This window comes from Coregonus clupeaformis, chromosome 7 (genome assembly GCF_020615455.1).
Source record: "Coregonus clupeaformis isolate EN_2021a chromosome 7, ASM2061545v1, whole genome shotgun sequence".
Classification (NCBI taxonomy): Eukaryota; Metazoa; Chordata; class Actinopteri; order Salmoniformes; family Salmonidae; genus Coregonus; species Coregonus clupeaformis.
The window spans coordinates 59028643-59042268 of NC_059198.1; the positions used below are offsets into that span (position 1 = coordinate 59028643).

A 13626-nucleotide genomic window follows, 5' to 3' on the forward strand; every position below is an offset into this window, starting at 1 on the left:
AGCATAACTCATCTTGAGGGAAGAAAAACTATCCCTTTATTGTTTATAACATGTCTTATACAATATTACCAAACTTTAATAGCCTATAGGCTAAGGCTGCCATATGCTGTATAGGCTCTAATTGCAGGTGTATGTGTGGGTATGCCATAACCTTTGTTAAAGAAAAGGGCAAAAAGCATGGCTCAAGCATCCAGAAAAGCAACAGCATCATTATCCTACTTTAGTTATTTGTTCACTATCTACCCACCAGAGGGTGCCATTCATGCATATACTGTATCTCCCTATGCAGTACCAATGTGCACCTTCCATTCATCTCCATTAAGTACATACACTAAGTCACTCTTCCCCTTATTTGGCAATATTTTCATAACCCTGTCTGAGAGCCAGCGCAACCCAGTCTGAGAGCCAGTGTACAGTCCTCCCTTAATAGGCAGTGGGTTTCTGCTAGAGTGAGGCTGCAGAGACACATGGGAGGGTTTCACTGGGTCTTTAACAGCTGCAAGTACTGTCTCTTTAAGACAGAGTCCAACAATTTCACCAACTGTGGTTATTTTCGATCTTCAAACTCACAAAAATAGGACCATTTCAGGGAAACATTTATTGATGTTTGATTCACATACTGTTCAGACCCGAAATACTCTAACATAGTTGCAACATCTTACTTACTAAAGCAAAATACTTGGTTGGTTGTTGGTTGTGACATACTGCAATCTACCATATCTGGTTCTGGCTCTAATGCAAGAACAGCTTTCTATAGAGAGTTAAATTTTCTTTCTTTTGCTCACATGTTCTGCTATCAATGATTCATTTGATCACTTTTGAGCGAGTGAATCCTTTACAGGGATAAACACTTACAGTCTCTGATAATACTTAAACAATCACTATTAAGTAAAAACATTGTCAAGGTCATTGCTGGATATATGTGTTTCCAGTGCTAATGCCTTAGCTTTAGCTCAGTGAGATAACATTGTCTTCAAAGATGGGGGCTTCAAGGTTCTATTCCCTGTTGGATACAGAATACAGTTAACATGTATTAAGATCAAAGTGTAATAAACAGCCTGCTCATAATAATGTAATAATAATGTAATACATACAGTACTTAAGGCGCGCGACACACACACACACACACACACACACACACACACACACACACACACACACACACACACACACCCCACCCTGGAGTTGTTCTCAGGGTCAGTGCCAATGTAATTTGAGTGGCATGAACCACTTCTGCAGCTGACTTCCCAGCTGACTGGCCAGGCCAAGACCGTCTGTGACACCAGCTGTGCATACCACGCCAAGCCCTTCTAACCACCACATCAAGTCAACGTACAGCCAGTACCAATTCACTTCCCACCCATTCCCCATGGCCTTAACACTTCGATGTTCACAGATCTGAAGGATCTGTATAAAGTAAGTGCAAGCAGTGTGGTGGAGCTTCCACCTTACAGATCTGTAAATGTTGTTAGGGCCAAGTACCCACTATTGGGCTGATATAGTGAGAGAGCCTTAAAAATCAGATGGTGATCATGCTTCATCTTGTTCATATCACGGGGCAGGATTCACTTCCAGTTTGCTTCATTTTCCTAAAGCACACTGCATGCAAGGTGCTTTTATTGTGACATATAGTAAAGTTGTCTTTAAAGGTATAAACCTTTTCACACATACTTGGTATTTATTTCTCACTTCAAGGCCTCCAACTTTAGCACTGAGCTGACACAGTTAGCTATTATGTGTATGGCAGAAGACTCATTGAGGCCATGAATAGCTCTAAATAGTTGGATGCAGACTGGAGGTCCCCTATTGTTAGCTCTACAGTTCTAAGTAGATAAAGCCTTGCTCAGCAGCTGTTGTGAATAACCAGGGGTAGGAGGGGTGATTTGCCCACCATAGGAACGTTGAAGCCTGTCTGCTGTGGTAAATGACTGAGGCGGATATGAACAAAGCACTTGGGGTTTACAATGACTGGTTCCCTTTCTTTGTCCCCTAAATAGAACTGCTAGGAAATCAAGTTCTAAACACAATGGAGGGAGAACGATTAGCAAGCTATTGACAGTGTACTTTTCTGTATTGTCCATACCATAGAGTGCCTGGAGTTATATCTACTAAGCATTTACACCAGTGTTGTTCTTTATTCATCCAGGAAGTCCCTTAAGGCTTGACACTTCTTTTATGATCGAGACCAATGGAACAAGTTATATTCTAAAGGTATTCTAAAGGGTATAAAACATAAAAAGTTTAAGGTAAAATAAAGATTAAGAGATGAATAAGGAAAAGCTCATCAAGACAGTTTCATGTTTTGGCTTTGTCTTCCATTCGCTTTGCACCAGACTAGAGCAGAAGCTTAGCAAATCAGTCTCCCAATGTACTAATCAAATACACATCAACCATCAAACATGTCATGCCCACAACTGACCAACTTGAATTGAGAAAAGTATTTGAATATAGGGTCGTTCCATTTGATTTCGAACACTTTTTGACCGCACCCCTTTGGATTTGAACAAAACCATCTATACATATTTTCCCATGGTAGAAGTGGTCAGAAAGTGACTTTTTGGACCAGAATGCAAAAACTATTAGGGGAAAGATGTGCTCAAAGTTGACCTGTTTTGCATACCCCACCCTACCATGAGACATCCATGTCTTCATCACTTGAACAGTTAAACGGTTAAGTTTTATATAATTTAAAAGCTTAAAAAACGGGTTATATTATTATTTTTATTTGTTATTATTTAACTTTAACATAAATTATCTAAAAATGTGTAAAAGACACAGCATACTCTTGAAGACAGGGTGGGTCATTTCAATCATACAAATATAATTCATAGAATGGACATATCCCTTCAGACCACTGCAATTTAGCTGATACATCATTTAAATTGAAATATTAACTTCCAATTACTACCACAAAGATGACCGCCGGTCAACCCACCATTGTTGAATGTCAACTGAAATGGGAATATCTATTCTATTAACTATATTTCTATGATTTCAATAGGTTTCCTATTGAAGATTGAAACTATAATTTCAAACAAATGATATTCCCATTCATTCAACATTTTCTGATGTGGTGACCTCCAATCGTCATTGTGCTACCATTTTAAAGTTGAAATGTTATTCCCATTTATCAGCCAAAACATGACACCCAACATGAAAACCCTCTGATGATGTAAAATACGGTCTAAGCTACAACATACACTACCGGTCAAAAGTTTTAAAACACCTACTCATTCAAGGGTTTTTCTTTATTTTTACTTTTTTATACATTGTAGAATAATAGTGAAGACATCAAAACTATGAAATAACACATATGGAATCATGTAGTAACCAAATAAGTGTTAAACAAATCAAAATATATTAGAGATTTGAGATTCTTCAAATAGCCACCCTTTGCCTTGATGACAGCTTTGCACACTCTTGGCATTCTCTCAACCAGCTTCACGAGGTACATTTTACATTTTACATTTTAGTCATTTAGCAGACGCTCTTATCCAGAGCGACTTACAGGTAGTCACCTGGAATGCATTTCAATTAACAGGTGTGACTTCTTAAAAATTAATTTGTGGAATTAATTTCCTTCTTAATGCGTTTGAGCCAGTCAGTTGTGCTGTGACAAGGTAGGGGGGGGGTATACAGAAGATAGCCCTATTTGGTAAAAGACCAAGTCCATATTATGGCAAGACAGCTCAAATAAGCAAAGAGAAACGACACTACATCATTACTTTAAGACGAAGGTCAGCAATACGGAAAGTTTCTTCAAGTGCAGTCGCAAAAACCATCAAGCGCTATGATGAAACTGGCCGCCACAGGAATGAGGACCGCCACAGGAATGGAAGACCCAGAGTTACCTCTGCTGCAGAGGATAAGTTAATTAGCGTTACCAGCCTCAGAAATTGCAGCCCAAATAAGTAACAGACACATCTCATCATCAACTGTTCAGCGGAGACTGTGTGAATCAGGCCTTCATGGTTGAATTGCTGCAAATAAACCACTACTAAAAAGGACACCAATAAGAAGAAGAAGCTTGCTTGGGCCAAGAAACACGAGCAATGGACATTAGACCAGTGGAAATTTGTCCTTTCGTCTGGAGTCCAAAATTGAGATTTTTGGTTCCAACCGCCGTGGCTTTGTGAGACGTGGTGTGGGTAAACGGATGATCTCTGTATGTGTATTTCCCACCGTAAAGCTAAAGCATGGAGGAGGAGGTGTTATGGTGTGGGGGTGCTTTGCTGGTGACACTGTGATTTATTTAGAATTCAAGGCATTCCACAGCATTCTGCAGCGATACGCCATCCCATCTGGTTTGGGCTTAGTGGGACTATCATTTGTTTTTCAACAGGACAATGACCCAACACACCTCCAGGCTGTGTAAGGGCAATTTTACCAAGAAGGAGAGTGATGGAGTGCTGCATCAGATGACCTGGCCTCCACAATCCCCGACCTCAACCAAATTGAGATGGTTTGGGATGAGTCGGAGCGCAGAGTGAAGGAAAAGCAGCCAACAAGTGCTCAGCATATGTGGGAACTCCTTCAAGGAAAAGCATTCCAGGTGAAGCTGGTTGAGAGAATGCCAAGAGTGTGCAAAGCTGTCATCAAAGCAAAGGGTGGCTATTTGAAGAATCTCAAATATATTTTGATTTGTTTAACACTTTTTGGTTACTACATGATTACATGTGTTATTTCATAGTTTTGATGTCTTCATTATTATTCTACAATGTAGAAAATAGTAAAAATAAAGAAAAACCTTGAATGAATAGGTGTTTTAAAACTTTTGACCGGTAGTGTAAGTGAAAACGAAAAAAATAAGAGTTTACGCGTTTTTAGATAATTTACGTTAAAGTTTAAATAATGACAATTACTATTTATTTTGTATTTTTTCAAGAAATTATAACATTGTTAGAAAACCTTTCTTGTAAGCTTTTAAATGATATCAAACTCAACCATTTATCTTTTCCAGAGATGAAGAAATTGATGTCTCATGTTACGGTGAGGTATGCAAAACAGGTAAACTTTGAGCACATCTATCCCCTAAATGTTTTGTCATTCAGGTCCAAAAAGTTACTTTCTGACCACTTCCACCATTGGCAAATATGTATAGAAAGTTTCGTTCAAATCAAAAGGGGTGCAGTCAAAAAGTGATTGAAATCAAATGGAACGACCCTATACACAACATATCACACAGTGCAAAACTCTACTAGACGAAAACTTAACATACAACACATTCAAAGCCTTTAAAAATGTTTTATTTCCACCACTGCTTCCGAGACCTCTGGACATAAAAGTTTCAAAACAGTACACATCAAAACACAAGTAAAAACAAAACGTTATTTTTTTTACAAACAGGCAACATTATCCTCACTCATTGAGCTCTTCTTCTTCGTCGTCGAATGTCTCTTCCCCGTCATTGGCCGTGGCCTCCTGGTACTGCTGGTACTCAGACACCAGGTCATTCATGTTGCTCTCGGCCTCTGTGAACTCCATCTCGTCCATGCCCTCCCCGGTGAACCAGTGCAGGAAGGCCTTGCGGCGGAACATGGCTGAGAACTGCTCCGAGATGCGCTTAAACAGCTCCTGGATGGCCGTGCTGTTGCCGATGAACGTGGAGGCCATCTTAAGGCCACGGGGCGCAATGTCACACACAGCCACCTTGACATTGTTGGGGATCCACTCCACGAAGTAGCTGCTGTTCTTATTCTGGATGGCCAGCATCTGCTCGTCAACCTCCTTCATGGACATGGGCCCTCGGAATACAGTGGCCACGGTGAGGTAGCGGCCGTGGCGCGGGTCGCACGCCGCCATCATGTTGCGGGCGTCAAACATCTGCTGGGTGAGTTCGGGCACTGTCAGGGCGCGGTACTGTTGGCTCCCCCGGGCGGTTAGTGGTGCAAAGCCAGGCATGAAGAAATGCAGGCGGGGGAAGGGCACCATGTTGACGGCCAGTTTGCGAAGGTCTGCGTTGAGCTGTCCAGGGAAGCGCAGTGAGGTGGTCACACCGCTCATGGTGGCCGACACCAGGTGGTTGAGGTCTCCGTAAGTGGGAGTGGTCAGTTTCAGGGTACGGAAGCAGATGTCATAGAGCGCCTCGTTGTCAATGCAGTATGTCTCATCAGTGTTCTCCACCAGCTGGTGCACAGAGAGCGTGGCGTTGTACGGTTCGACCACCGTATCAGACACCTTGGGCGAGGGCATGACGCTGAACGTGTTCATGATGCGGTCGGGGTACTCCTCGCGGATCTTGCTGATGAGCAGGGTGCCCATGCCCGAGCCCGTGCCCCCACCCAGGGAGTGGGTGAGCTGGAAGCCCTGGAGACAATCGCAGTTCTCACACTCCTTCCTCACCACATCCAGCACAGAGTCTACCAGCTCTGCTCCCTCAGTGTAGTGGCCCTTGGCCCAGTTGTTCCCCGCACCTGTCTGCCCTGCAAGGGCAGCAAAAACAAAAAGGGATGAAAATGGTCAGTTAAATCCTACACCCCATCCCTCCAGTAACCCCAAATCCACCCCCCACTACCCCAACACACACAAGCTAATTGTGAGCCATTTATCATCCAGTCTAGGCCAAGAGAAATGTGGGGTCAGTACAGGGTGTGTGTGAGGTGAGATTCTTAGGCTCAAGTCCTGGGTGGGACAGTCCACGTGAAAACCCTGAAAAGTTGATTAAACAAATGTCCAAAACATTTAGGCAAGAATGTAGGTTGAGTCTGGCATTTGTACAAGCTACATGTTCTGTCAAATAGTTTTCCATTGTCTCCCCGTAGCTACTAAAGAAAAGGAAAATGACTGTGAGGCCATGTCGAACCCGGATATGTAGTGACGCCTCTAGCACTGCGATGCAGTGCCTTAGACCGCTGCGCCACTCGGGAGGCAATCTCCTGACAACTTCTGCTGGGACCGCCACACTTGATCCATCCCAGTGTTCATTAGGTCATGCAATGGAAAACTTTTTTAAATGATATTGGACAAACCTAGGTAGTCCCTCCCTGTTTTTTAAGGTAAAGTGTTACAGTGTCCACTTACCGAAGATAAAGTTGTCAGGTCTGAATAGCTGTCCAAAGGCCCCCGACCGGACACTGTCCATGGTCCCAGGTTCCAGGTCCACAAGGACTGCTCTGGGAACATACTTGTGTGCTGCAAAAAAGACAACCAGACACCTATACAGATTGGAATACATTTAAAATGTATCTGAATGTATGGTATTGTACAGTAGGCTATGTTTCACAAGCAAGACTTCGTCAGGTATGCCTATTACCTATAACACATTCCTTATTTAGACCTTAAGGAATTGCCAACAACATAATAATATTTTCCTTTTCATTGCAGCCTGCCATCTTCACTCACATTGAATATGCCAGTCCTAACTAATACTAACTTTGAAGTCTGAATTAAATATTCATCCTTTATAAAGGCCTTTATTTAAAAGGTGTATATAGATGCTTCAGAAATAATGTGTGCACATCATGCTATATAAAAAGCCTGGTCTCATAGACTAGACTTAACATAGTAAATGTAATTCCGGGACACTCAAATTAGTATGATATGTTACGTTTAGTATGTTTACATTAGACAGAAGGTTAACCCCGGTGCGTCAATCTAAGTAACATAATAAAAAAAAGCTAGAGATATGTTTTTTTGCATTGGATGCGTCTCAATCCACCGCATCCGCCTATGTCGCACTTCCGCATCGGCGGTGAAAGGTGGCAGAGCTAGAGCGGTGTTTGTCAGACCATGAGACGTCCCAAAAATCATTCTTCTCATGAAAATGTCTGTAGCGTAAGAAACGGCTTTACTCTACAACCCCCACAGGTGTCAGGAGACTCGTCTGACGTCGGTCCCGTCGATGTGCCAACTTCTGTTTGTAACGTCCGAAAAGTTTGGGCAACAAACTAATGTCACCCCACTGTGGAAAGGGGACCCCACAAGTGTCACGGGACTCGTCTGAAGGTTAAAAAAAAAAAAAAAGTAGTTTTGTGCCTACCCAAAAAAAGGGGTTAAATGTGTAAAACAAAATTATATATACAGCTCTGGAAATAATTAAGAGACCACTGCAAAATTATCAGTTTCTCTGGTTTTACTATTTATAGGTATGTGTTTGGGAAAAAAATAACATTTTTGTTTTATTCTATAAACTACTGACAACATTTCTCCCAAATTCCAAATAAAAATATTGTCATTTATTTGCAGAAAATGACAACTGGTCAAAATAACAAAAAAGATGCAGTGTTGTCAGACCTCGAATAATGCAAAGAAGTTCATGTTAATTTTTAAACAACACAATAGTAATGTTTTAACTTAGGAAGAGTTCAGAAATCAATATTTGGTGGAATAACCTCTGATTTTCAATCACAGCTTTCATGTGTCTTGGCATGCTCTCCACCAGTCTTTCACATTGATGTTGGGTGACTTTATGCCACTCCTGGCGCAAAAATTCAAGCAGCTCGGCTTTGTTTGATGGCTTGTGACCATCCATCTTCCTCTTGATCACATTCCAGAAGTTTTCAATGGGATTCAGGTCTGGAGATTGGGCTGGCCATGACAGGGTCTTGATCTGGTGGTCCTCCATCCACACCTTGATTGACCTGGCTGTGTGGCATGGAGCATTGTCCTGCTGGAAAAACCAATCCTCAGAGTTGGGGAACAATGTCAGAGCAAAAGGAAGCAAGTTTTCTTCCAGGACAACCTTGTACGTGGCTTGATTCATGCGTCCTTCACAAAGACAAATCTGCCCGATTCCAGCCTTGCTGAAGCACCCCCAGATCAGCACCGATCCTCCACCAAATTTCACAGAGGGTGCGAGACACTGTGACTTGTAGGCCTCTCCAGGTCTCCGTCTAACCATTAGACGACCAGGTGTTGGGCAAAGCTGGAAATTGGACTCATCATAGAAGATGACCTTACTCCAGTCCTCTACGGTCCAATCCTTATGGTCTTTTGCAAACCTCAGCCTGGCTCTTCTTTACTTCTCATTGATGAAGGGCTTTTTTCTAGCTTTGCACGACTTCAGCCCTGCCCCTAGGAGCCTGTTTCGAACCGTCCTCGCCGTGCACTTCAACCCAGCTGCCGTTTGCCATTCTTTTTGTAGGTCACTTGATGTCATCCTACGGTTGTTGCGTGACATTCGAATGAGTTGGCGGTCATCCCGGTCAGTAGAGAGTCGTTTTCGCCCTCTGTCGGTCTGTAGCGTTGTTATCCTTAATGTCTGCTGCTTGAACTTGTTCTTATGAACCGCCGTCATTGAAATTTTAAGGATGGAAGTAACCTGACGCTCACTGTATCCTTCTGCCGGTAAAGCCAGAATTGAACCCTTCTTTTCCTCACTCAAAACTTTCCTTTTCAACTCTTTTGGCATGGTCAATAGTTATTTTTTATTGATATTACTTTTGAGGTACTATTAGCACTGTTTTTGCCATCCAGCTGGTCCTATTGCAAGAGGATAGCGACGACCACAGCAGTGGTTTTTATACTTTTCCTCGTTAAATAAGATTTGGTTCAGGTGATCTTCTAATCAGTACCTAATTCAGTAGAATGAGGTGTGCCTGTGTTGGAATTCAACAGACACTGCAGTGGAATGGCTGTCATACATGTAGAGATGCTGATTTAAGAAAAATGTGCAGTGGTCTCTTAATTTTTTCCAGAGCTGTATATACACACACACTGCTTTCGGAAAGTATTCAGACCCCTTCCATTTTTCCACATTTAGTTACGTTACAGCCTTATTCTAAAATTGATTAAATATAAAATGTTCCTCAATCTACACACGATACCCCATAATGAAAAAGCGAAAACAGGTTTTTAGAAATGTTTGCTTATTTATAAAAAATAAAAATAAATACCTTATTTACATAAGGATTCAGACCCTTTGCTATGACACTCGAAATTGAGATCAGGTTAATCATGTTTCCATTGATCATCCTTGAGATGTTGCTACAACTTGATTGGAGTCCACCTGTGGTAAATTCAATTGATTAGACATGATTTGGAAAGGCACACACCTGTCTATATAATGTCCCACAGTTGACAGTGCATGTCAGAGCAAAAACCAAGCCATGAGGTCGAAGGAATTGTCCGTAGAGCTCCGAGACAGGATCGTGTCGAGGCACAGATCTGGGGAAGGGTACCAAAAAAATTTCTGCAGCATTGAAGTTCCCCAAGAACACAGTGGCCTCCATCATTCTTTAATGGAGGAAGTTTGGAACCACCAAGCCTCTTCCTAGAGCTGGCCGCCCGGCCAAACTGAGCAATCGGGGGAGAAGGGCCTTGGTCAGGGAGGTGACCAAGAACCCGATGGTCACTGACAGAGCTCCAGAGTTCCTCTGTGGAGATGGGAGAACCTTCCAGAAGGACAACCATTTCTGCAGCACTGCACCAATCAGGCCTTTATGGTAGCATGGCCAGATGGAAGCCACTCTTCAGTAAAAGGCACATGACAGCCCGCTTGGAGTTTGCCAAAAGGCACCTAAAGACTCTCAGACCATGAGAAACAAGATTTTCTGGTCTGATGAAACCAAGATTGAACTCTTTGGCCTGAATGCCAAGCGTCACGTCTGGAGGAAACCTGGCACCATCCCTACAGTGAAGCATGGTGGTGGCAGCATCATGCTGTGGGGATGTTTTTCAGCAGTAGGGACTGGGAGACTAGTCAGGGTCGAGCGAAAGATGGCTTCAGGACAAGTCTCTGAATGTCATTGAGTGGCCCAGCCAGAGCCCAGACTGGAACACGATCTAACATCTCTGGAGAGACCTGAAAATAGCTGTGCAGCGATGCTCACCTTCCAACCTGGCAGAGCTTGAGAGGATCTGCATAGAAGAATGGGAGAAACTTCCCAAATACAGGTGTGCCAAGCTTGTAGCGTCATACTCAAGACGACTCAAGGCTGTAATCACTGCCAAAGGTGCTTCAACAAAGTACTAAGTAAAGGGTCTGAATACTTATGTAAATGTAATATCAGTTTTTTATTTTTTATAAATGTGCACACAAAAATAAAATCAATTTTAGAATAAGGCTGTAACATAAAATGTGGAAAAAAAAATCAATGGGTCTGAATACTTTCCGAATGCACTGCATATTTCCAGAGCTTTCTTATATCTCCTAGATATAGGACAGACACTTTAAAACCTTATTTCTAATGATAGATTTTTTTACTGTATTTTTTCCCCATTTATGCGTTATACAAAACATTTCTCTGGGCTATAGTAGTAAAGGCCAAATTCAATATTATATCAAATAATTTTTGGGGACCTAAAGGGGTACTAAAATCCAATAGCTAAATGATCCATCTTAAAATAATTCCATATTTAGAACCCCCCCCATTTTCGTGCCATTCATCCGCCGCCATCACCTTAGGTTCCAGCATGAAAATGCACGGCCCCATGTTGCAAGGATCTGTACACAAATCCTGTATTCCCAGTCATGTGAAATCCATAGATTAGTACCTAATGAATTCATTTCCATTTACTGATTTCCTTATATGAACTGTAACTCAGTAAAATCTTTGAAATTGTTGCATGTTGTGTTTATTTTTGTTAAGTTTAATTGGAGTTTCCCGGATTTACATTTACAATGTTACATCTACCCCTGAGTTCAAGTTGCAGCAAAGGGGTGGCAAAAGGGTTATGGCAATTTGTCAAAGCACCAGAAGTAAGGACCCTGTAGTAGCCCATGAGTGTGCTTATGTTAAATTCTCTATGCCTTTAGAAATTTGGAACAACTTGTAAGCATGATGATTCATTCAACCACAGACACACTTACAGGAGGCTTCGTTGTAGTACACATTAATCCTGTCGATTTGAAGCGATGAGTCACCCACATAGTTTCCTGCCGGATCGATGCCGTGTTCATCACTGATAACTTCCCAAAACTGTCCAGTTATCAACATTGGAGGAAAAAAGAATACAGTTAAATCTCCAAAAGTTATCAAGACATCATGAAAAAACGATTGGACATTGTGCATCTTTCGGTCTTATTTGATGACTTCAGCACGCTCAGCTGCTGAAACGGATAGACACGCACAGCGCGGATTTCATGCCACTCCCTGGCTGCACTCTAGTGACCGTTATGAAGTTTATTATAGGCTTAATAGAATTGTAATTAAGCGATGCCAATTGATATTTTCAAAAGGCAACGTCGTAGCCTATGACCTAAAGCATGAATTTGTCACATCAGCTTCTAAACATTTAGGCTAAGGCCACACACGGTATTCTCGGAGTTAAAAAATGGACCATTCGTTAGTCATCCGTTGTCATAAATCTGGCAACGGATGACTCCCATTGAAAAAGCATTGGCTCCAGTAAAAATTGAACACAAAATCCATTAAAAAAAAAAAAAATCTCCACAAAACATGGAATGTGTTGTTAATTAAAATGAAAAAGCCATTCAGTTCAAAAGGTCTCTACTTGCCTTGGTGCCAATCTGATTCCCACATTGTCCGGCTTGAATGTGAACAATTTCTCTCATTCTGTCTGTGTGCAAGGGTGTCTTGGCAGCGAGAGTGTGCATGCAGCCTGGTTAAACTCAACTGATTAGCAGGCGCTCTAAATTCCTGTTCTCCTCTGCCGATCTTCCACGCCCAGTAGGGCTGGGACAAGTGAATGACACCCCAGCTGTGCAATAAAGTAGTGAACCGTTATCTTCCATCCCATCTCAGTTTTCACAAGAGAAGTATCTTATCAGGCTTAGTTTGTTGAAATAATGTATCGAATTCAATTCGGTTGTGACTTATGATGCAAATGTAGGCTATTAAATAATTGTTGAATAATTAAAGAGTAGCCTGGGCTTTGCACCATTTCAAGTGTTAAAGTTAGAAGTTGAGCTCACACTAATCTCAGAAGAAAAGGTTAGGGTACAGTATTGTTCCATGAGGGTACAATAATATAAAAATACACAATGTACCTTCAGAGGTACACATGATTTCACATGGTACTGTTCGGTACCTTTTAGGGTAAATGTGCGGATAATCTAGTAATGGTACATTTTTGTACCCATTATTTTGAATCTAAAAAAGGTACAATCATTGGGGGTGTGGCTTTCAATTAGTTATTGTTGGCCACTCGTGAGTGGAAGTGTTGTACCAGTTTAAGTGGTCTATTGTTATATTACAAGTTTGTGCATGTCCGCTGCCAGTTCTGAAGTCTTTATATAGACTTACATAAGAGCATGTGACACTATAGACAATATTGTAGCGAGCTTAACCCAACACTAAGCAACCTAGTCAAGTACAGACCTCTTGGTGTAATGGTTAAGGTGTTGGCTTGACAGCCGCTGGACCCAGGTTTCGAGTCACAGTTGGGGCTACCCTCTGAAGGGGGACTTAGGTTAATATTTGCCACTTGAAAGGAACAAACATCTTTGTCACTGTGTTGGTACCTTAAAAAAAAAAAAAAAAAAAAAGGTACAAACTGCAAAAAGTACAATGGAGGTACCTTATAGGGTGTGACAAAACATCCATCACACGAAGGAAGTACATGAGTGACGACGCACAGACTGAAACAGGGGGACTAGATGGGTCATATTAATGCGTCTCTACAAGCTAGTCTTGGTCCATTTTATGCCATTTGTTACGGCGTCCCCTTATGAACACAACCCAGAATGTAGCCTATTATCGTTAATTCCCCTGACTGCTCCCATGA

The 13626-nt window shown here is 41.9% G+C and overlaps 1 protein-coding gene across 2 annotated transcripts; it reads right to left on the bottom strand.

Moving 5' to 3' along the window:
• Positions 1 to 5224: 5224 nt before the first annotated feature.
• tubb6 (tubulin, beta 6 class V) lies at positions 5225 to 12536 on the bottom strand. Of its 2 annotated transcripts, XM_041881055.2 has the most exons (4): positions 12398 to 12536; positions 11750 to 11858; positions 7021 to 7131; positions 5225 to 6422 (listed from the first exon to the last, which is right to left on the bottom strand). In XM_041881055.2, exons 1-4 carry the CDS (start codon positions 12494 to 12496, stop codon positions 5359 to 5361), a joined length of 1383 nt encoding a protein of 460 aa, XP_041736989.1. In that variant the 5' UTR covers positions 12497 to 12536; the 3' UTR covers positions 5225 to 5358. The 2 variants fall into 2 exon arrangements, with proteins under 2 accessions (XP_041736989.1, XP_041736990.1); XM_041881056.2 differs by lacking the exon at positions 12398 to 12536 and having other exon boundaries at positions 7021 to 7154; positions 11750 to 11836.
• Between the last annotated feature and the right edge of the window lie 1090 nt (positions 12537 to 13626).